This window comes from Protopterus annectens, chromosome 8.part0, assembly GCF_019279795.1.
Source record: "Protopterus annectens isolate FY-2018-M chromosome 8.part0, PAN1.0, whole genome shotgun sequence".
NCBI lineage: Eukaryota > Metazoa > Chordata > Ceratodontiformes > Protopteridae > Protopterus > Protopterus annectens.
The window spans coordinates 353,822,254-353,846,100 of record NC_056741.1 but is presented as its reverse complement, the minus strand read 5'-3'; the positions used below and the strand labels follow the sequence as shown (position 1 = coordinate 353,846,100).

The 23,847-nt window shown below is 43.5% G+C and overlaps 1 protein-coding gene and 1 long non-coding RNA gene across 5 annotated transcripts in view; one reads left to right on the top strand and one right to left on the bottom strand.

Moving 5' to 3' along the window:
* The window catches only part of LOC122808806 (alpha-2-macroglobulin-like), a 2,637,399-nt gene that overhangs the window by 254,352 nt on the left and 2,359,200 nt on the right, over positions 1-23,847 (bottom strand). For all 4 annotated transcript variants that reach the window (XM_044079865.1, XM_044079862.1, XM_044079863.1 and 1 more), the window contains exon 33: positions 23,651-23,716. In XM_044079865.1, the coding sequence (XP_043935800.1) occupies positions 23,651-23,716 (66 nt within the window). The remainder of the gene's footprint in view (positions 1-23,650; positions 23,717-23,847) is intronic.
* The window catches only part of LOC122808807, a 391,579-nt gene that overhangs the window by 365,853 nt on the left and 1,879 nt on the right, over positions 1-23,847 (top strand). The gene's annotated exons all lie outside the window — the stretch shown is intronic.

Sequence of the window (23,847 nt, the reverse complement as noted above, 5' to 3'; positions counted from 1 at the left end):
GGTTTACCCCTGGAATCATCTCTGTGTCACTGCTGGACAGAGGCACAACAAACTAATGGGCACAGTATTTTTTCATATAAGGGGTGGCGTAAGCCACAAAAATTTGGGCTAGGCTTATAAATGCCTTAGGGCAGATAGCCTAGTATAAACCTATGAACCTATGAACCTATAAACATGTGAGTCTTTATGACAACACACACATATTCTTGTTCAGGGTTTTAGAGGTTGTAACACCGAACAAAAGAGGAGGTGACATTAGTAGTCAAACTGAAAGTAAGGAAAGTGATTGGATTGTCCGATTAAGAGCTGACAGTGGATTAGGCCTGAATGAGAGAGCCTCCATTAAACACATTTTTGCTGCACTTAAGTGTATATGTTCTGACTGAATAATCAAGTAACTTACAAATGTTTTCAGTATTTAGATGTAAGTAAGATTTTTCCTGCAGCCTATGATATGACATTTTAGCATACTTAACTTTTTATATTTTCTGATCTATTTGTTTTTTTGTACATATGTGCATTATACTATTTATTCATTTTTCATTCACCTTTGAATGTTAGATATAAATACTTACACTCATATACCTACATTTCTTAGTATTGCCAAGTATATGAGATTTTTAACATTTCCCTTTTAATTGTGTCAATTGTGTTAATTGTTTCTCTTGTTACACCCATATATATACTGGGGAATTTTAACTTGTGTACCATTCAATAGATCTGAAGAAGCTCTTAGCAGCGAAAGCGCTTATCTGATGGAATAAAGATTTTGAGCCACTAGTGGTTGTGGTTCACTTGCTTGGACATTACTGGATTACTACTTTTGTTTGGGATTTGAATATTCTGTTACAATACAGTTTTTGGTTTTTGTACCAAAGAGATCAGCTTCGCTCCTTTCTACACTTGTTGGACTTTCTAAAGTTGTTTTCAATTTATTCAGGTTTCTTCAAGTCTTATTCTAGTCACTAGCAACTCATCATCATCATCATCATCAGCCACCTTTTTCCCATTTTGTACATGGGGTCAGGTTATCGTGTTAACTGTCGCCATCTCTCTCAATTCAATGTCGCACACCTGCCTTCTTTGACACTCATGCTTGACTGTCACAGATCTTCTTTCACACAATCGATCCATCTCTCTGCTGGACATCCTCATTTCCTCTTACCTTCTTCCTGTCTGTCCCTAAATCTTCTTCATCAGATTGTCTTCTGCTTTTCTGCACATGTGTCCGAACCACTGTAATCTGTTCTCTTTGATCTTTTCTGCAATTGGAGCTAATTTGGCTTTTGCTTTTATGTCCTCATTTCTTCATCTGTCCCACAGTGTGCATCCTACAACCCTTTGCAGGCACTTCATTTCCATCACCTCTAGCTTCTTCATCTGCTCTGCCTTTACTGCCCAGGTTTTGTACCATACAGTAGTACTGGTCGCACCAGTCTTGTACACCTTACTTTTCAGCTTCTTTGGCATTCTTCTGTAATGAACTACACTTGAGAATCTATGCCAGTTGGCTGCAGCCCCTCTGATTCTAGCTTTGACCTCTTTACTCAGACTTCTCTTCTCCTCAACCACCCCTCCCAGATACTTGAAGCTATTTACCTGTTCCACTATCTTCCCTTCTATGTCAATTTTCAGCTTCTTCTGATTTCCTCAATTTGCTGCCATTACCACTGTCTTATCTGTGCTCAGTTTCATCCAGTGTGCCTTCAGTTTTGCATTCCATTCCCTTATCCTTTGCTGGAAATTTGCAAACCACATAGGCAGCAATCTACTTAACACCGAATGTGTGATAAGAGACCTTGGAACTCAGCTGGACAGCAGTCTCTCCTTTGATAGTCACATCACCACAGTAGTCAGGAAGTCCTTCTACATGGCACACCTCATCATAAAAGGGTTCTCATTCAGGAAAAAATAGGTCATTGTTCCCCTCTACTCGACACTCATTAGACCCATTATGGAGTACAATGCCTCTTTTGGAATGTACCTCACAAGACATCTGCAGCAGCTGGAAAGGCCACAGAAGTACCTCACAAAGAGGATTACTGGCCTCAAACAAATACCCTACACTGACCGCCTCACAAACAAAACACGCCTCAAAACAAAAAAAAAAAACTACCTCAAAATAAAACATGCACAACACATAGCCCACAAAGTCAGTGTACCAAGCAGCCACAGCCCTTAAGGCTGAATAACACACCCGATACTCTTGTAATAGGAGACTCTATTGTCAGACACACTGACATCCTGCTCACCAGGCTGAATAAAGAGAAGGTCACGGTGAGCTGCCTGTTGGGTGCTAGGATCCGCCACATAACGCAAGCACTCGGGTCACTCCAAAGCAAATACAAATATGACTCAGTCATTGTACATGCTGGTGTGAATGACCTGAGACGTACCTCCCTGGACTACATGAAAAGAGACATAGAGGAGCTCTCTGATCATGTAGCCCAGGCTGGTATGACCCTGACCTTGAGCAGCATCTTACCCTCACCTAAAATGATGCCACAGTACAAAGACAAAATGATCGATTTTAACAATTGGCTAAAATTTTGGTGTCATTCAAAGGGGATCCAGTGTCTGTCAGCCTGGGATGACATGCTCGACAAGCCAAGTTGCTTCGCTAGGGACGGCTTGCACCTGTCACCACTGGGCTTTCGGATATTGGCAAAGGCTCTTGCCAACCCCATAGTGCCTTTTTTAGGCAAGGCTCAAAAGTCAAACCCATCCCCATAGACAGCACAAGGAACAAGAAACTAAGGGTAATGCTGCTACACGCCAGAAGTCTTAACCTCAAGATGCACGCACTCGAAGCTCTCCTCAGTATGGAGAACATCGATATCTGTGCAGTGACAGAAACCTGGTTCAAGGCTCCAGAGAGCACCCCAGCACTACCAGGTTATACCTCATATCATGCTTTTCGGCCCCAAAACCCAGACCGAACCACAAAAGGAGGGGGAGTTTCCATATTTATCAAGGATATCCACACCTCCAGGTTAGTGGCATTGCACGAAGTATCGGAGACCATCCATGTGCAACTAACAGTGGGCAAGACTGCTTTTCAGTTTATAGCATCCTACAGACCAGCCTCTCAAAGTCAGGAATCCCACCCGGCTTTCCTGAAAACGTTGGAGAACATGAAGATCTCTCTGAACACCATTATATTGGGCGACATCAACTACCCAAACATTGACTGAGAGCACTACTCAAGCCCCAGCACCTTAGCCCAAAGGTTCCTGGAAATTATAAACTCAAATGCTATGAAACAACTAGTCACCACTCCCACAAGAGGGGACAACATACTAGACCTGATCATTACCAACATGGGGACTCTATGCTCCACACCAGAAGTATATCCCTCATTGGTAAGATCAGACCATAAATTAATTTCACTGGATGTCCACATCCGACCCCACCCCAGCCCAGAAAACCACAGTGAAAAACTTCTCAAAAGCTTAACTTCTCACTTCTCAAAACCGAAGTGGAATCCTTCAAGGCCCCAGGGCCAGTGGAAACTATGGCCCAAACTACAGAATCCTATATAAATGCATTCTACGGACATCTCCAGGAATGCATGGATCATGCTATCCCAAACAAAACCAAGACCCAATCATCCAAAGGCAGGCATCCAGTCTAGTGGACCCCTGCCATAAATAAACTGTACAACAGAAGGAGGAAGCTACTACATGACAGAGCAAAATCCCTAATAGGGAAGGCATCTCTGATCAGTACTAGCAAAAAATTACGATCCCTCATAAAATCCTCCAAGGCCAGCTTTGAGAGAAAAAATTGCACAGGACACCAAAGACAATCATAAGGCTTTTTTCAGTTATGTTAGAAACCTGGGATGCAACTCCCAGACTTGTTCTGAGTTGATTCTAAATGACAAAAAATACACTGAACCCACAGACATCGCCAATATCCTGGCAGACAGGTTCAGTGCAAACTCCCCCCCCCCAAAAGAGCAAGTATCTATCCCGCAGAGGGCTGCCTCCCAAACATCTCTGATGCTCAGGTGAAGGCTGTCCTCTCCAAAGCAAAAAACACTGCTTCCATGGGACCAGATGGCATCCCAGGTTGCGTCCTACATGAACTCCAAGAGGAACTAATCCCTCAAATAAAACAGCTATATAATCTCAGCCTCACTACAGGATATGTGCCCACAGAATGGCGTACAGCAACAGTGGTCCCACTCCACAAAGGTGGAGCCTCTACGGACCCTGGAAACTATTGCCCCATAAGCCTGACTAGCTTAGTCTGCAAGGCTATGGAGAGGATCATCATGGAGCTCATAAACAAAGACATTGGGGACCTACAGACATTAGATCCTACCCAGTTCGAGCTTTGTCAAGGGCAGATCCTGCCTTTTGGGCCTGGTTGACTTCTTCGAAACAGTCACCAAAGCCATAGATGAAGGGAAAGTAGTCCACACAGCCTATCTGGACCTTGCAAAGGTATTTGACACAATACCCCACTCGGGCATCATAGATAAGCTATCCAGCTTAAATATAAACCCCTGTCACAAGATGGGTCGCAAACTGGCTCAAAGACAGAACCCACAGAGTGAGAGTTGCAGGAGCCATGTCAGACTCGAAACCGGTCACAAGTGACGTCCCACAGGGTTCTGTCCTGGGACCACTCTTGTTCGGTATATACTTTTCCGAGGTACAGGCAAACGTGGGAGGACTATGGCTCACCAAGTTGCAGACGACTGCAAACTGGGCCATAATCAACTCCAGCTGACACAAACATCCTTCAAAAGGTCTCATAGAGACAGATAACTGGTGCCAGCGCCATGGTTTAAAAGCTAAATGCCAAAATGTATAGTCATACCCTTTGGCAAAACAATGTGCCCACAAATTACCACATAGGCGGAAACCCATTAAGTACAGAGAAAGTTATTAGGGACCTGGGGACCCAAGTTGATAGCAATCTCTCCTTTGAAAACCACATTGCCAAAGTGGTTAGCAAGACCTTCTACATAGCCCACCTCATCACGAAGGGTTTCACATCTAGATCAAGAGAGGTAATTGTGCCTTTATTCATCCCTCATCAGGCCCATCATAGAATACAATGCCCCTTTTGGGATGTACCTTACCCGACACCTGCAGCAATTAGAAAGACCCCAAAAGTATCTCACCAAGAGGATCAAGGGTCTCAAACAGATGCCATATGCTGCTTGGTTAAAAACTCCAGCTCTACTCAGTTGCATACCGCCTACTTGAGGCGATCTATGCCTGACATACAAAGCTATGTCAAATCCAGAATTAATGGACATGCTCCACCTCAGTAAATCTAAATCCCTTAGAGCCACACGCTCGAGGACTTGAACCTCAGCACAGAAATAAATGGAACTTGCTGGAGGGACAGGTTCATAACCCAGAGGCTCCCTTCGCTCTGGAATAGAATTCCAGTTTATGTGAGGCAGAGCACCTCACTGAATCTCTTCAAAAGAATCTCGAGCAGGTGGATGGGGATCGTAGGTTTGTCCCAGGGATTACTTCCGTGTCACTATTAGACAGAGGCACAGTAAACTAAACCTTAAAAAGGGCACAGTATACTCAAATCAAGGGGTGGTGTAAGCCATACAGAATCGGGCTAGGCTTATAATTGCCCCAGGGCAGATAGCCTAGTATGAACCTATGAATCTATGAACCTATGAACAAAACTCCAGTTTTACTCCGTAGCATATCGCCTACTCCGAGGTGATCTCTGCCTAACATATAAAGCTATGTCAAACCCAAAGCTGTTGTACATGCTACACCTAAAGAAATCCCAATCCCTCTGAGCTACACGCTCTAGGGACCTAAACCTTGTCACCACAATAAACAGGACATGATGGAGGGATAGATTCCTGTCCCAGAGACTTCCCATACTCTGGAATAGGCTACTCATCTATGTCAAGCAAAGTTCTTCATTAGCACTCTTCAAGAAAAATCTTGATGGGTGGATGGGAAATAGTAAATACACCCCGGGGATCACGTCTGTGTCTCTGCTAGACAGTGGCACAGGAAAATAACTTTCTTGGGTGGAGAAAGCCAGGGAACCTTGTTGGCTAGGCTTACGTAGGCCCTTGGGCCGATAGCCTAGTACCTACCTATGAACCTATGGAGTTCTTGCTCAGAGTCTGCCTGTAATGCCAAATTGTCTGAATGTAGCAACTTTGCAGATCTGTCCTCTCCAACCTGTTTGCTAATGTAGTCCTTCACCAGTATAAAATGCAATGGGCTCAGAGCTGAACCCTGACATACACCTACTCTCACTGGGAACCCCTCAGTGATATCGAACACTGTTCGTACTAGAGCCATTGGGTCCTTGTGCATAACTTGCACTAACTCTACTAATGTTTCTAGGACTTTGAACCACCACAGTACTGCCCACATCAGCTTTCTTGGGACTTTGTCATATACTTTCTCCAAGTCTAGGAATGCCCAATTGGACTCTTTCCTCATCTCTAGCTTCTGCTCAATTATCTGTCTCACTGCAAACATCGATTCAGTTATGCTGCATCCTGATCTGAATCCAAACTGCTCATCTCCCATCTTACATTCTACTACTCTGTGTATCTGTTTATCAGTCATCTTCTCCAGTCAACTTCCAGGTCTTCAGCTGGGTCGCTGTTGAACTTAGAGCCTTCTCTGGCCACTATTTGCAGCTATTTGTGGCAACCAGTGGTTTATGCTGTGGGCCGACTGTTTCACTGGGAATGACTTTGCAATCACTGATTCTACACCAGTGCCTTTTCCTTACTAGAAGGAAGTCTTCCTGAGTTGCATGTTGGCTACTCTTGTATGTACTTTTGTGACTGTCTCTCTTCTTGAACCATGTGTTAGTCCTGAACCATGTGTTAGCTACCATCAAGCCATTTGCTAGACAGAGGTCTTGAATGGCCTCTCCTTCTTTATTTCTGTTGCCATACCCATGCGGAGCAGTCCTCATACGCTGTTCTGTCTGTCCTGATATGTGCATTCAAGTCACCCATCAACACCAATTCATGATGTCTTGCTTTATCTAGTAGGTCCTGCAACTGATGTCTGAATGCAGTCTTTTCCACACTATCACAACCCTGCTGTGGGGCACAGGTTGATATTATGAGTACTGCCCTATCATTACACTGGAGTCTGATTGCCATGAGTCTGTCACTAATTCTGATGATATTCATGACTGCCTTCTGAAGCTTTTCTCTCACCACAACTCCTATACCATTTCTAGTATACCCCCCCTCCTGAGTAGCAGACTCTGAATCCCAAGCTAAGTGGCTTCACTGCACTACCCTTCCATCTTGTCTCTTGGATAAATATGATGTCCAGCTTCCTCCATATCATGCTAGTCTCTAGCAACTCTTTTTTGGAAATAATCCATTTGATAGAATTTTTATGCATTTCCAGATACAATGAAGTGATGATCCTTGTTCCTTTGTTGTTGTTGTTGTTGTTGTTGAGTAACTATTTTCCTAATATACAGCTTATTTTTTATCCTTCAATATTCTATATTAGGTTTTCTTTTAATGATCTGTACTCCATTGAGTGGAGTTTTAATGTGGACAGTCTTTCCCTGTATGGTCTTTTTTCAAGGGATATATATATATATATATATATATATATATATATATATATATATATATATATATATGTGTGTGTGTACATATTTTTTATACTTCTGTTCCTTTTACCAACTGTCTACATAGCTTGCTGAGAATATAACAATTCTAGTTCCATACTCTATTAATGGCCTTATCATTAATTGGTGCAACAATAACAGAACCTTCACACTCCTGGATGCCATAGTCCTTAGAATAGACTGGATCATATAGTAGCATTTCTTAAGTTTCGTCAGTACTCTTAATCCTTGCAGCTTACTCAGAAGTCTTCAACATTGGAGAGAGAACTGAGAAAGTTATGTACTTACCATAACATTCCATCTGTGTTGCCTTTTTCATTCTTTCTCGACCTGTGGGTTTCAGATCCGATCTCAGATCTAACTTGGCCACTTTCCAAAAGCTTACAGTCTGAAGCTCAAGCTCCTCCTCTACCCATAATGTCTCACTCCCTCTGGTAACCTCAGAACAAATTTGCTGCTACCATGTTTGCCAACAATAAACTATATAGGCAAAGTACAACTACTTCTGAAATCTACTAACACAGAAACGAGAAAGAACAGGAGTTCAACACAGGAAGAGAGGTTGTTATAAACACATCTGTCAGGTCATGCCCCAAGGGACAGGGGGAAGGATGGAGGGAAGGTCAAAGAAGAATGATAAAAACAACACACATAGAATGTTATGGTAAGTCCATAACTTCTTTATCTGATGTTGTCTTCACATTCTTCCTCAACCTGTGGGACAGAGTCCCCAGCCACAACAAAACCTTGGGTGACCTTCATGAAATGATATTCTGGAGCACTGCAGAACCAAAGGCAGCTCTACTTCTGGACACTATGTCCAATTTATAGTGGGAAATAAAGGTGTGTGAATTAGACCAGGATGTAGCTGAAAAAATATTGTCAATTGAAACTTTGGCCCAACAGGCTTGAGAAGTTGCCATAGATCTAGCAGAGTGAGCATTAACTCATTGAGGTAAAGGAACACCTTTGGATTCATAAACAAATGAAATACAGCCCATTAACCATTTGGCTAAGGTGGCCTTGGTTATTGGTTTGCCCTTTTTTGCATCCGAAAAGGATATGAAAAGCTGGTCATATTTTCTGAAAGATTTAGTTCTGTCTAGACAGAAACACAACTGTCTGTGAGCATCTAACAAGTGAAGTGTGTATTCTCCTTTGTTTTGGAAATAAGGTTAAAAGACTGGTAGGTTGATAGACTGGTTTCTATTGTTCTTGGTCACCACTTTGGGAAGAAAGGATGGATTAGTACTTGAAGTCACTCTGTCTTTGTGGAAAATTAAGTAAGGATATTTAGAGGACAGAGCTTGCAATTTAGACACTCGTACTGCAAACATGATAGCTACCAGAAAAACAGTCTTCCAAGATAAAAAATTTAAACCTACTTTGGCTGAAGGCTCAAAGGGAGGAAGGACCAGGGCCTGCAAAATCATAGTTAGATCCCAAGGGGGTGCTGGATCTTTGGCAGGAGAGCGAAGAAGGAAGGTCCCTCTAAGAAAAGCCTTGCACAATCTAGATGAGGCTAGAGAAGACACATTTTTTCCTAAGCGAAAATCTGAGATGACTGCCATCTGCACTTTAACAGTAGAATGACTGTCCATCTCATGGAAAATATGAGCTGGAAATTCTGGGACTGCCAGAACAGGGTCAGTAAAGGGTTCTAAATGTTGCTGTTTAGCCCAAATAGAAAACCTCTTCCATTTGCTCTTGTAAATTGGTCTTGAGGAAGATTTGTGAGAAGAGATCAGAATGTTACGGACTGGGGATGAAAGCCTGGCAGATCTAGCCATCATTGGAAATGGAGAAACCATGCGGTTAGTTTTAGACCTGGGACATCGGGGTGAATTTGCAAAGATGGGCTAGAAGATCCAGAGATGGTTTAAGTGTTTACTGAGGGCAAACTAGGTGTGACCAAAGAAAGGTGAAGCAGATTTGCTGATGCCAAAAAGGGGCAATGAGTATCACTTTGCTCTACATCCAGGAGGCTTTATGAAAAAACTTGACGATTAAGGGGAGATGGAGGAAGGCATAAAGTAATCTGGGAGGCCAAGCATGGACCAGAGTATGCCTGGGTAACTGTCCTTGTGGGGGAATCAAGTGAAAAACCTGCTGTACTTGTTGTTGTCGGGAGAGGTGAAAAGGTCACAGCAAGCTTGATCCCACTTGCGGAAGATCATGTTCACCACTGACTGGTTCAGAGACAACTTGTGAGGCATCAATAGAACTCTGCTGAGCCTGTCCGCTAGAATGTTGCCCCCCCCCCCCGGAAAGTGCTTTGCAATCAGAAAATGGTTGGTAGAAATTGCCCTGCACCCTCACTGCTTCTTGGCACAGGGGGTAGGATCTGATTCCCCCTTTGTGTTGATGTACCAAACTGCTGACATATTGTCCATTTGTATTGCAATCATCCCTGAAGGAAGGAAGCTGTGAAGGGCCGGCAACTCCAAAAAGGACCAATCTCATCTCCAAGACTTTGGTATGCCAGTTGGTCTCCTGTGACGTCCACATGCCTTGGATGGTCCGACCCAGGAATTGCACCCCCACCTTACTTGGGAGGCATCCGTGGTCAATGTGGCTTTTGGAGAAGGAAGAACAAAGAGAAGTCCTTGAAGGACCTCCGGGGAGTGAAGCCACCAGAGGTGAGAATCCTTGCGCACTCAAGATAGTTTGACTGGATAGCTGAGGGGTGAATGAAGAAGTGACCACTGGACTACTAAGGTCCATTGTAGAATTCTCATGTGCAGGCGTGCTGTGGGTAACAGAGTAATGGTGGCCGCCATGGAGCCCAGAGCCCTGAGTACTAGTTTGGCTGGAGGAGCTGGGATTGCCAAAATCTGTCTGACATCTAGTTTTAGGTTTGCAATCCTGTCTGCAGTAAGGAAAGTCAAGGACTTAGACATGCCCAAATGAGCCCCGATAAAGTCAATGCATTGAACTGGTTGAAGCTGTGATTTCTTTAGGTTGACTGTTTTGCCCAAAGTATGAGCTAGCTGAAACAGGATGTCAGTGGCTTGGATGAGCAGATGCCTGGTTGGAGAAGTTAGAAGCTAGTCATCCAGGTATGGAAAAACATGGAATCCTTGTAGTCTGAGATGAGCTATGACTACTGCCATGCATTTGGTGAACACCATTGGGGTTGTGGTGAGAGCAATGGGAAGCACTCTGAACTGATGACTGGCTCCCAGCCTGAAGCGTAGGTACCTTCTGGAGGGCCTGTCCATCTTGATGTGGTAGTATGCATCCTTTAGGTACACTGAGTACATCCAGTCGTCCATTTTCAAAAGAGGTAGAATGGACTGGATCATGACCATCCTGAACTTTGTACTTTCAATCAACTTGTTCAGGGATGTCAGATCCAAAATGGGCCTGAGGTTCCCTGTCTTTTTTGGTATTAAAAAGAACTCTGCCTTTGCCTGATCTGCAGTGATTTGGTGAGACATTCTGGATGACTCTTTTCTCTAGCAACTTTGAGATTTCCATCTCCGCTGCCTCTTTTTGATTGAGTGGAGCATCCTGGAGAGATGTCTTTGGTTTGAGGGATTTTGAAAAGGGAATTAAGTATCCTCTGGGTATGATCCTTTGCACCCACCAATCATTTGTGATAGCTAGCCAGGCATCTCAGCGCAAGGATAAGAACCCCCTGATTGCCTCCACAGAAGGACAGTCGGGCAAACCTTCAGTAGTGCTGAAAGGGTCTGTCCGAGAAAAAATCCTGAAATCATTGATTTTACAGACCCCCTCTGCCACGTGGGTGGCAACCACCACTGTAACTGTTTCCCCCTCTACCTCTGGGGAAATATTCACCCTGCAACTCCTGAAAAGGACTCTGAGACTTTTTGAACCTCAGCTCAGCTCCCCCTCCTGCTGATTCCTGGAGAGGAAGGATTTCTGGGGGGTGGAAAAATGAATCCTGATGGCAGACAAAGTCTTCCCATTTTTCTTGCTATGGGAGAGTGCATCTCTAACAGTGAGACCAAACAAGGACGATCCATCAAAAGGAGCCATTGATGAAGGATGCCTTAAACGGTTCTAAGAAATCACACAGCCGCATCCAGGAATGATGCCTAATGGCAATGCCAAAATCAACAGCCCTAGAGGCATCCTCACCGCATTGAAGATTACCTCATGGATGCATTCGATACAGATTCCGGAGTGGCCAATCTGGAGAAGGATTTCCTGTCCTCATCAGACATGGACTCTGTACCAACTAAAAAAGTTATTTTATTAAATCCCTCTGTAGCCTGGTAAAATGGGAAAGGTAATTTAAGGCTTGTAGAGTAAAGGTAGACGAGGCATAAACTCTTTTGCCGAATCTATCCATCACCCTAGACTCCTGATAGGGATGGACAGAGGAGCTTTCCTGGGCTAGCTCCTTCTTAGTGGCTGCAACAATCAATGCAGCTACTGAGAAACCCTCGTTCCAATGGGTCAGTCATTAGGAGCACTGAGGATTCTGTCCCCCACACTTGAGCATCAGTTCCACAGTATCTAGATCCTTCCAAGCCCTGCCTGACACCAACTCAATAACAGCGTCAGCAGAGGGGGACACCCAAGATGTAGATTGGCCAGAACCAAAAGCTCCAAGAACACTGATTCCTCCAGGGTCAGGTTTTGGGAAGACAATCCACTTCTTTGGTGAAGGTTTCTAAGATGTCTCTAAAATACATCATCAAGTGGAGATCTGGGGGACACTTTCCCCTCCTCAAAATTGGTATCTTCAGTGACCAATTCCTCTGGGAAATTGAGGTGCCTCCTCTTGCACCTTCTCTTCCAGGGAATCTCCTCAGTGGAATGTTCGGGGGAGACGTCGGAAGAGATCTGGAGTTCCAAAGATGGAACTGCTTGCAGGCTTTGCTGGACTGGCTGTCCTGAGAGGAGCAGTGGTGAGGTGTCAGATACAGTCTCCAAGGGGGAGAGAAGGGGATCTGAAAGGGTGGGAGCCAAAGATCTCCTGGGCATGGAGAGGACCCTCTCTACCACTTCAATGGCAGAATGGACCAAAGACATCAAAGACCATCTCCCTGGAGCCAAAACTGCTGGGACATATGATCCCTGAACATACCCAGCCCTCCGATCTGTGAGGGAAGCTGGAGCTGAGCCGACAAATGCTGACACTGTGAGGGGAGGCAATGGCTCTGAAAACTTCAGAGTCAAGGTCAACCCCTCAGAGCCAACATCCAGGCTTTGGCTCTGACAGCCACTCTGCTCTGAGACAGTAGGAGCTGAGTGAGTCAGGGTAGGTTCCGGGATCGAAATAAGGTCCACTATCAGCTCCGACTCCTTAGCTGTCGAGGCATTCAGATCTGAGGGCTCCAAAACAGCAAGTCGGATTGGGGAAGGAGCTAGGCATCTAAAGAGTGACTGTCTCCCCACAGTCATGGTAGGGGATGGGGCTGGTAAGACCCCATCTGAATCTGAGTCTGAAGGAATTACCTCATCAACCTGTCCATCTCCGACTCAGAAAGACTGTGGGTAGACCTGACAGATGATGGTCTGGATGGTAGCCTGGCTACAATCCTTGGATACCTCTCTAAGCAAGATGAACCTGTGGATGGAGTAGAGAGCTCCAAAGACAAGGGAGTTTTGGGTTAAAAAGAAGGATGTCTGAGCTTACTTACATCCAAAGCCCAAGGATCTGATGCCTTGGGAGCCTTGGCTGGAGGCTCATCAGAAGAAAATGAAGCACCCTTCCCCGGCGAACATTTTCTGCACTCCCTATTATCACGGTGCTTCTTGGGTTAAGCCCCTGCAGGAAAATAGGAAGAGAAACCCGCTGATGGGGCTGAGGGAGGTAGAAGGCCCTTCAAAATGAGCTTGTTCCTTCTGTTGGCCAATGCCCATTGATGGAAACCCTCAGGCGAGGTAGAAGGTACCACAGAGTCCCCAGCCACAACAAAACCTTGGGTGACCTTCATGAAACATTATTCTGGAGCACTGCAGAACCAAAGGCAGCTCTACTTCTGGACACTATGTCCAATTTATAGTGGGAAATAAAGGAGTGTGAATTAGACCAGGATGTAGCTGAACAAATATTGTCAATTGAAACTTTGGCCCAACAGGCTTGAGAAGTTGCCATAGATTTAGCAGAGTGAGCATTAACTCATTGAGGTAAAGGGACACCTTTGGATTCATAAACAAATGAAATACAGTCCATTAACCATTTGGCTAAAGTGGCCTTGGTTATTGGTTTGCCCTTTTTTGCACCCGAAAAGGATATGAAAAGCTGGTCATATTTTCTGAAAGATTTAGTTCTGTCTAGACAGAAACACAACTGTCTGTGAGCATCTAACAGGTGAAGTGTGTATTCTCCTTTGTTTTGGAAATAAGGGAAACAGACTGGTAGGTTGATAGACTGGTTTCTATTGTTCTTGGTCACCACTTTGGGAAGAAAGGATGGATTAGTACTTGAAGTCACTCTGTCTTTGTGGAAAATTAAGTAAGGATATTTAGAGGACAGAGCATGCAATTTAGACACTCGTACTGCAAACATGATAGCTACCAGAAAAACAGTCTTCCAAGATAAAAAATTTAAACCTACTTTGGCTGAAGGCTCAAAGGGAGGAAGGACCAGGGCCTGCAAAATCATAGTTAGATCCCAAGGGGGTGCTGGATCTTTGGCAGGAGAGTGAAGAAGGAAGGTCCCTCTAAGAAAAGCCTTGCACAATCTAGATGAGGCTAGAGAAGACACATTTTTTCCTAAGAGAAAATCTGAGATGACTGCCATCTGCACTTTAACAGTAGAATGACTGTCCATCTCATGGAAAATATGAGCTAGAAATTCTGGGACTGCCAGAACAGGGTCAGTAAAGGGTTGTAAATTTTGCTGTTTAGCCCAAATAGAAAACCTCTTCCATTTGCTCTTGTAAATTGGTCTTCAGGAAGATTTGTGAGAAGAGATCAGAATGCTATGGACTGGGGATGAAAGCCTGGCAGATCTAGCCATCATTGGAAATGGAGAAACCATGCGGTTAGTTTTAGACCTGGGACATCGGGGTGAATTTGCAAAGATGGGCTAGAAGATCCAGAGATGGTTTAAGTGTTTACTGAGGGCAAACTAGGTGTGACCAAAGAAAGGTGAAGCAGATTTGCTGAGGCCAAAAAGGGGCAATGAGGATCACTTTGCTCTACATCCAGGAGGCTTTATGAAGAAACTTGACGATTAAGGGGAGATGGAGGAAGGCATAAAGTAATCTGGGAGGCCAAGCATGGACCAGAGTATGCCTGAGTAACTGTCCCCGTGGGGGAATCAAGGTGAAAAACCTGCTGTACTTGTTGTTGTCGGGAGAGGTGAAAAGGTCACAGCAAGCTTGATCCCACTTGCGGAAGATCATGTTCACCACTGACTGGTTCAGAGACAACTTGTGAGGCATCAATAGAACTCTGCTGAGCCTGTCCGCTAGAATGTTGCCCCCCCCCCCCCGGAAAGTGCTTTGCAATCAGAAAATGGTTGGTAGAAATTGCCCTACACCCTCATTGTTTCTTGGCACAGGGGGTAGGATCTGATTCCCCCTTTGTGTTGATGTACCAAACTGCTGACATATTGTCCATTTGTATTGCAATCATCCCTGAAGGAAGGAAGCTGTGAAGGGCCAGCAACTCCAAAAAGGACCACACTCATCTCCAAGACTTTGGTATGCCAGTTGGTCTCCTGTGACGTCCACATGCCTTGGATGGTCCGACTCAGGAAATGCACCCCCACCTTACTTGGGAGGCATCCGTGGTCAATGTGGCTTTTGGAGAAGGAAGAACAAAGAGAAGTCCTTGAAGGACCTCCGGGGAGTGAAGCCACCAGAGGTGAGAATCCTTGCACACTCAAGATAGTTTGACTGGATAGCTGAGGGGTGAATGAAGAAGTGACCACTGGACTACTAAGGTCCACTGTAGAATTCTCATGTGCAGGCGTGCTGTGGGTAACAGAGTAATGGTGGCCGCCATGGAGCCCAGAGCCCTGAGTACTAGTTTGGCTGGAGGAGCTGGGATTGCCAAAATCTGTCTGACATCTAGTTTTAGGTTTGCAATCCTGTCTGGAGTAAGGAAAGTCAAGGACTTAGACATGTCCAAATGAGCTCTGATGAAGTCAATGCATTGAACTGGTTGAAGCTGGGATTTCTTTAGGTCGACTGTTTTGCCCAAAGTATGAGCTAGCTGAAACAGGATGTCAGTGGCTTGGATGAGCAGATGCCTGGTTGGAGAAGTTAGAAGCTATTCATCCATGTATGGAAAAACATGGAATCCTTGCAGTCTGAGATGAGCTATGACTACCGCCATGCATTTGGTGAACACCATCGGGGTTGTGGTGAGAGCAACAGGAAGCACTCTGAACTGATGACTGGCTCCCAGCCAGAAGCGTAGGTACCTTCTGGAGGGCCTGTCCATCTTGATGTGGTAGTATGCATCCTTTAGGTACACTGAGTACATCCAGTCATCCATTTTCAAAAGAGGTAGAATGGACTGGATCATGACCATCCTGAACTTTGTACTTTCAATCAACTTGTTCAGGGATGTCAGATCCAAAATGGGCCTGAGGTCCCCTGTATTTTTTGGTATTAAAAAGAACTCTGCCTTTGCCTGATCTGCAGTGATTTGGTGAGACATTCTGGATTACTCTTTTCTCTAGCAGCTTTGAGATTTCCATCTCCGCTGCCTCTTTTTGATTGAGTGGAGCATCCTGGAGAGATGTCTTTGGTTTGAGGGATTTTGAAAAGGGAATTAAGTATCCTCTGGGTATGATCCTTTGCACCCACCAATCATTTGTGATAGCTAGCCAGGCATCTCAGCGCAAGGATAAGAACCCCCTGATTGCCTCCACAGAAGGACAGTCGGGCAAACATTCAGTAGTGCTGAAAGGGTCTGTCCGAGAAAAAATCCTGAAACCATTGATTTTACGGACCCCCTCTGCCACGTGGGCAGCAACCACCACTGTAACTGTTTCCCCCTCTACCTCTGGGGAAATATTCACCCTGCAACTCCTGAAAAGGACTCTGAGACTTTTTGAACCTCAGCTCCCCCCCCCTGCTGATTCCTGGAGAAGAAGGATTTCTGGGGAGTGGAAAAATGGATCCTGATGGCAGACAAAATCTTCCCATTTTTCTTGCTATGGGAGAGTGCATCTCTAACAGTGAGACCAAACAAGGACGATCCATCAAAAGGAGCCATTGATGAAGGATGCCTTAAACGGTTCTAAGAAATCACACAGCCGCATCCAGGAATGATGCCTAATGGCAATGCCAGAATCAACAGCCCTAGAGGCATCCTCACCGCATTGAAGATTACCTCATGGATGCATTCGATACAGATTCTGGAGTGGCCAATCTGGAGGAGAAGGATTTCCTGTCCTCATCAGACATGGACTCTGCGACCGAACTAAAAAAGTTATTTTATTAAATCCCTCTGTAGCCTGGTAAAATGGGAAAGGTAATTTAAGGCTTGTAGAGTAAAGGTAGACGAGGCATAAACTCTTTTGCCGAATCTATCCATCACCCTAGACTCCCTGATAGGGGGATGGACAGAGGAGCTTTCCTGGGCTAGCTCCTTCTTAGTGGCTGCAACAATCAATGCAGCTACTGTGAAACCCTTGTTCCAATGGGTCAGTCATTAGGAGCACTGAGGATTCTGTCCCCACACTTGAGCATCAGTTCCACAGTATCTAGATCCTTCCAAGCCCTGCCTGACACCAACTCAATAACAGCGTCAGCAGAGGGGGACACCCAAGATGTAGATTGGCCAGAACCAAAAGCTCCAAGAACACTGATTCCTCCAGGGTCAGGTTTTGGGAAGACAATCCACCTCTTTGGTGAGGGTTTCCAAGATGTCTCTAAAATACATCATCAGGTGGAGATCTGGGGGACACTTTCCCCTCCTCAAAATTGGTATCTTCAGTGACCAATTCCTCTGGGAAATTGAGGTGCCTCCTCTTGCACCTTCTCTTCCAGGGAATCTCCTCAGTGGAATGTTCGGGGGAGACGTCGGAAGAGATCTGGAGTTCCAAAGATGGAACTGCTTGCAGGCTTTGCTGGACTGGCTGTCCTGAGAGGAGCAGTGGTGAGGTGTCAGATGCAGTCTCCAAAGGGGAGAGAAGAGGATCTGAAAGGGTGGGAGCCGAAGATCTCCTGGGCATGGAGAGGACCCTCTCTACCACTTCAATGGCAGAATGGACCAAAGACATCAAAGACCATCTCCCTGGAGCCAAAACTGCTGGGACATATGATCCCTGAACATACCCAGCCCTCCGATCTGTGAGGGAAGCTGGAGCTGAGCCGACAAATGCTGACACTCTGAGGGGAAGCAATGACTCTGAAAACTTCAGAGTCAAGGTCAACCCCTCAGAGCCAACATCCAGGCTTTGGCTCTGACAGCCACTCTGCTCTGAGACAGTAGGAGCTGAGTGAGTCAGGGTAGGTTCCGGGGTCGAAATAAGGTCCACTATCAGCTCCGACTCCTTGGCTGTCGAGGCATTCAGATCTGAGGGCTCCAAAACAGCAAGTCGGATTGGGGAAGGAGCTAGGCATCTAAAGAGTGACTGTCTCCCCACAGTCATGGTAGGGGATGGGGCTGGTAAGACCCCATCTGAATCTGAGTCTGAAGGAATTACCTCATCAACCTGTCCACCTCTGACTCAGAAAGAATGTGGGTAGACCTGACAGATGATGGTCTGGATGGTAGCCTGGCCACAATCCTTGGATACCTCTCTAAGCAAGATGAAACTGTGGATGGAGTAGAGAGCTCCAAAGACAAGGGAGCTTTGGGTTAAAAAGAAGGATGTCTGAGCTTACTTACATCCAAAGCCCAGGGATCTGATGCCTTGGGAGCCTTGGCTGGAGGCTCATCAAAAGAAAATGAAGCACCCTTCCCCGGCGAACATTTTCTGCACTCCCTATTATCACGGTGCTTCTTGGGTTAAGCCCCTGCAGGAAAATAGGAAGAGAAACCCGCTGATGGGGCTGAGGGAGGTAGAAGGCCCTTCAAAATGAGCTTGTTCCTTCTGTTGGCCAATGCCCATTGATGGAAACCCTCACAGTTGGAACATGAGGCATCAAGATGGGCAGGGCCGAGACAATACACACATTCCCTGTGGGTATCAGATCTTTTTGAAACCTAATGGCTTCTCAGACATAGCAGAAGAACAGAGAGAAGGGAAGAAGAGAAAGGAAAGAAGAACAGAAAATTCCCACCAAGAATGGACCAGTGCTAACAGAATAAACTGCAGATTTTTTTTTTTTTGTGGAAAAATGTAGGGTAAAAGAAGAAAAAAGGAAGGCCGAAGAATTAGAGAAAATAAATTTGGTAGCTGACGGTTAGAAGCCCTAAAATACTCTTCACCGGAGCTCAAGACAGAGTACTGCTATGATTCTCCTAACAGTGGCTAATGAGATCTGAGGTAACCAGGGGTGAGTGAGACATTATGGGTAAGGGAGGAGCTCAAGCTTTGGAGTCAAAGCTTTTGGAAAGTGGCCGAGTTGAATCGGAGGTCTGATCCGAAACCCACAGGTCGAGGAAGAATGAGAAGACTACATCAGATCACGTGTTTTTTTCTACCTTTATATCAAATCTCAGCAATGCAAAATTAAAATACATAAACAGCAAGTACTTTAAAAAAAACCTCAAACACACACCTGCTGCAACTGATATGCATGTAGAAAAATACAATTTTATGATGCAGTGTTCAGTAGAGGAATGTTTGCAACTACAGAAAGGTATTATTTATTTATTTATTTACTACTTATTTATATTTGTTTACCAAGATAGTGCATTGACCTCGATGGAGCATTTGCAGGTACAGCACAGGTGAATAGGATCAAATAAGAAATGAACAAAACATATTTATAGATATAAGGATATGTCCTAAAAAATAAATATACATATTTACAAATGCAAGATCATGTTGCAGCATTTAGTTACAGGTACTGCAGAGTAAAAACAGCAAAGCATGCTAGAATTGCTGATGCAGCATTTGGAAAGCTAAAACTATGTAACATAATACAACTTTGAGCCAAAAAAATCCACATATAAGATATTTCATACATGAAAGATAGTATTAACAGCTCCACCTACAATGGATGTAATTTTATTTTTAACGAATAATATCTATACAATTGGAAATAAAAGCTGCACATTCACTATAATGATAGAGCTGGAGAGGTGGTTCAGTCTTTATCAGTCAGAGGACTAAAACTGTCAGGATTTAGTCAGCCTAGCAAGGCTACAATGCCCCTTCCCCTTCTTATGATGTTGTGCAAATCAGGGCCCTTTCCAGAGCACTTACATCATTGTGAGGTAGAAGTAATATCAAAACACAATATAAATATACTACACAGATAAACTTCATTCAAACACTTTCCAGGTCAGTCAAGAATGAGACTGAGGGAAAAAGATGTACCTTCTGTAGACTTACTTTCCAGAAGCTGAAACAGGTCTGGTGCCTTCTTCTTTGCCATTTCAATTGCTGTCTTAACCTTGGTATTAGCCAGTACATCCCCTTTCTTAGCCTGGTCCATCTTGTCAGTCTCACACTTTCTTTCTGCACTCCTTTCTTTCGCTAGCTTCCTGGACTTCTGCAGTCCACCATCAGCATTCTTTATGCACTTTATTTCCACACCTGACTCAACCACAGATTTGTCATACAGTTTCCACACATGCTTTTTGAGACATGATCATTCTTCTTCTGCTCTTTTTCTTTCCTTGAACTGATTTGTTTTTGCTCCAGTCAACTTTCAGCTCTTCAGCTTAACTTAGTCTTTGTTGATCTTAGATCCTATTCTGACTATGACTTGTAGGTGACTGTGGCCACCAGTGGTTTATGGTGGAGGCTAGCTTTTCAACTATGGATGACTTTGCAATGTCCTTTCCTAACTAGGAGGAAGTCCACTTGAGTTGCATTCTGACTAGTCTTGTGTGTGATCATGTGACTGTCTCTCTTGGCAAACCATGTTAGCAACAATTAAGCCATTTGTCAGATAGGAGTCAAGAACAGTTTCTTATTCATTATTCCTGCTGACCCAACCAAGTGGACCCAAAAATCCTCATATCCTGTTTTGTCTGTTCCAGTAAGAGCATTCATATCATCATTATCAAGACCAACTTATTCTGTCCCACATTATCCAGATGGTCCTGCAAATGCTGCCTGAATACCTTCTTGCCAGCTATTGGTAGTTATTTACAAGTTTTAGGTATGGTTCTCTTGTGCATCTTCTGCATTTGAGTTGGTTTGTCTGATAGTTTTATGATTCACTTGTCCTAAATTCATTGTTACAGACTGTGGTGTCAGAATTAGTGTGTGTTCTGTTTGTTTTTGTTCTTCCTTTTGTACTGCACAAATTTCTTGCAAATGTTTGTGTGCTGTGTGAACCTTCTGGAACCATAGCATTTGTTTCTGCTTTAGATGTTGTCTATTACTGTCGGTTATTATGGGCTTTATCGGGTCTATGTTTATCCATCAAAACTTAAAAACATCGAACAGCATATGCCATCGAAAATGACATTCGTTGAACTGTTCTTACCAAGATTGCATTACGAAATAGATAGGGAAATTTGCCCTTTCCCCAGTGTAGTGCGATCTCAGATTTGGTATATATAATTAGTGGTGGGGGGGGGCTATTTCCCCCACAAGAGGAGGATTCCATAAATGGCATTTTCAATGGCATATGCCCTTCAATGTTTTTTCTTTTTGTGGGTGAACATAGATCTGGGTTTTATCATGTCTGTAATTTGGTGACTTTGGTGTACAGCTGCAGTTCTTCAATGCTCAATTTGTCCAATTTTTTAATGTGAAATGCTATGTTATTTAGTCATGTTGTTTTTCTGGTTTTGCTGTTTTGTGCCATCGAAATAGAAGAAAAGGGTCAGTAGACCAGTTCACCTACCTGGTTAATAAATAAATAAATACATACATACATGTGCTTTGCAATGTGGATTATGCGTTAAGTTTTCAGTGAATTTTGTACTTCAGTACAGTACTCTTTATGTAGCTAACCAAGAAAGAATTCTACTTTAGTATCTTAATCCAGCCAAATGGCTACGATATGACAGTGTTTTAGTGAGAAGAATGGCATGATACTTACTAATAGTGTATTACTGCAAAGAATGAGTGTTAATTCATGGCAACAGGTTTGTGTTTTTGAATGAGCAGAAAGTGTTATATAGCACTGCCCCTATAAGTAGATACAAGGGTACAATGCCACAGTGGGTACTGTGATGATCTCTATTCCAGGCCAGTAATCAAGGAGCCTCAATCCTCACCACTGACAGTGGTGGGGGACAATCACTAGGAACAGAAACAGAAACACCCAGTATTTTCAGATGCAGCTCTCTGCACCAAGCACAAATTTCATTAACAGCATACAGGGAATGCATGCTCAAATCCTGGGGTTGGACTCTCTCTCTCCATGCCCTAAACAAGACTCCACACTGACCACTTTGGAGCAATGTGTCTCTCTTCCAAGTAGCTAACACATACACATACTTTTATATTTGATTTTTACACACACACACACACACACACACACACACACACACACACACACACACACACACACACACACACACACACACACACACCTTGGAAAGGCTGGCACAGATTTACCAGCTGTGCCCCCTTCTGTCCAGACTATAAGGTAGTTAACTCTGCAACCAGTCAGCTACTCTAAGGCTCTTACAAGGGTACCCAATTATACTGAGTAAGATTAATACTAATACAAATGGTAGAGTTTGACCAATGCAGCAAGACTTTCAGGAGCAGCCACAGTATCACTAAAATAAGTATAAGTACTCTTAAGAGTTAAAATATTCTCTAAAAGACCAGCCACAATGAAAGGTTTAGAAATATTTAATAATAAATAATCAAATAGAAAACATGAGAATACTGAATACCTAGTTAAAATAAACACCAGAGTGTCAGTCACAGGACATATAAAAAATAACAGTCAGATAGATTCATGCAGCTGCAGGAAAAACAATACTTAACTAATCTCACTATATTTTCCTGACTGACTAAAGAATTACTGCTCCTTGGTTACTTACTACAGCAAGGAAAGAAGGTGAGTGTTGAGTTGCTTACTACAGCAAGGCAAGATGAGGTGTGAAGTGTGACAGATCTTTCCTGTCAGAGATTTTTCCCATCAGATTCTAAAAACAAAGTGCTGTGAGAGTTCTGAAATATATCTCACTAATATCTAAAGAATCATTTCAGTGCTAGTTATAAAATGACATCACATCTCGTCATCTGACTCTGGTACAACACATTCCCAGAGCTTTGCTAAGATCTGCTGCAGCATCTGAAAGCTATAAAATAATTTCAAAAACGTCCACACTTCCAGGGATCCCTGTTAAAACATATACATCTAATCAATTACAATAATACAGTCTGACATACATGGATATTTCTTTTCTGTCTAGCAGGACCCACCGTTGACGCATTTTTAACACAAGCAGCTTTACAAATACATTTTAACACAAGCATCTGTACAAATCAGTGTGATAGTCAAATGCATAAAATCCTTTACAAAACTCCAGCTAGCTATGCTGGTATATGTTACACTACTCTCTCTGGCACAGATGGCACTACCTCATATCATCACAGGTATCACAGATTCACAAGCAACACGTCATAATTTTCAAATAAACTAGGTGTTAATGGCACATATAGTATTACAGAAATACAAGTACAACAGTTCAGAGTAATTTGTTTGTGAAAGCCATTTTAAAATACTTGACAAAGCTTAAATGATCAAAATAACCAAGAATTATTGCAACAATTTCTAAAATTCAGCCAGCTGATACGTTGCAGTTATTATTTCACATTAAGTGCTGTTTACAAAATCTGTTGATGTAAATGTGTTTTTAAGGTTGTATATGATGGATCACTTCACTTACTAGTTAACATGATTGCAAATAAAAATGTTAGTATGAAATGTTTAATGTATTTTTTATATGCTGACAATTTTAAATAAATTCATACATAAAAAGAGAAAGCACACTATAATCATACTGACTGCTTAAAGTTAGTATAAAGCAGAAATGGCAGATAGTCCATACTCACTTCTTCCAGGTAAATGGTGACAACATTTGTTTTGACTTCAGTCTTCTTCAGCAATGGATGGCTTAGCTGAAAGGCAAAGAGATATCAAAGTTCAGTTTTCTTTTCTTTTTTTTTTTTGCTCCCTTACAAAATCCATTTATAATAACACATCAGTCATAGATTATGAAGCATACTATAGACTGCTGCATCATGATATC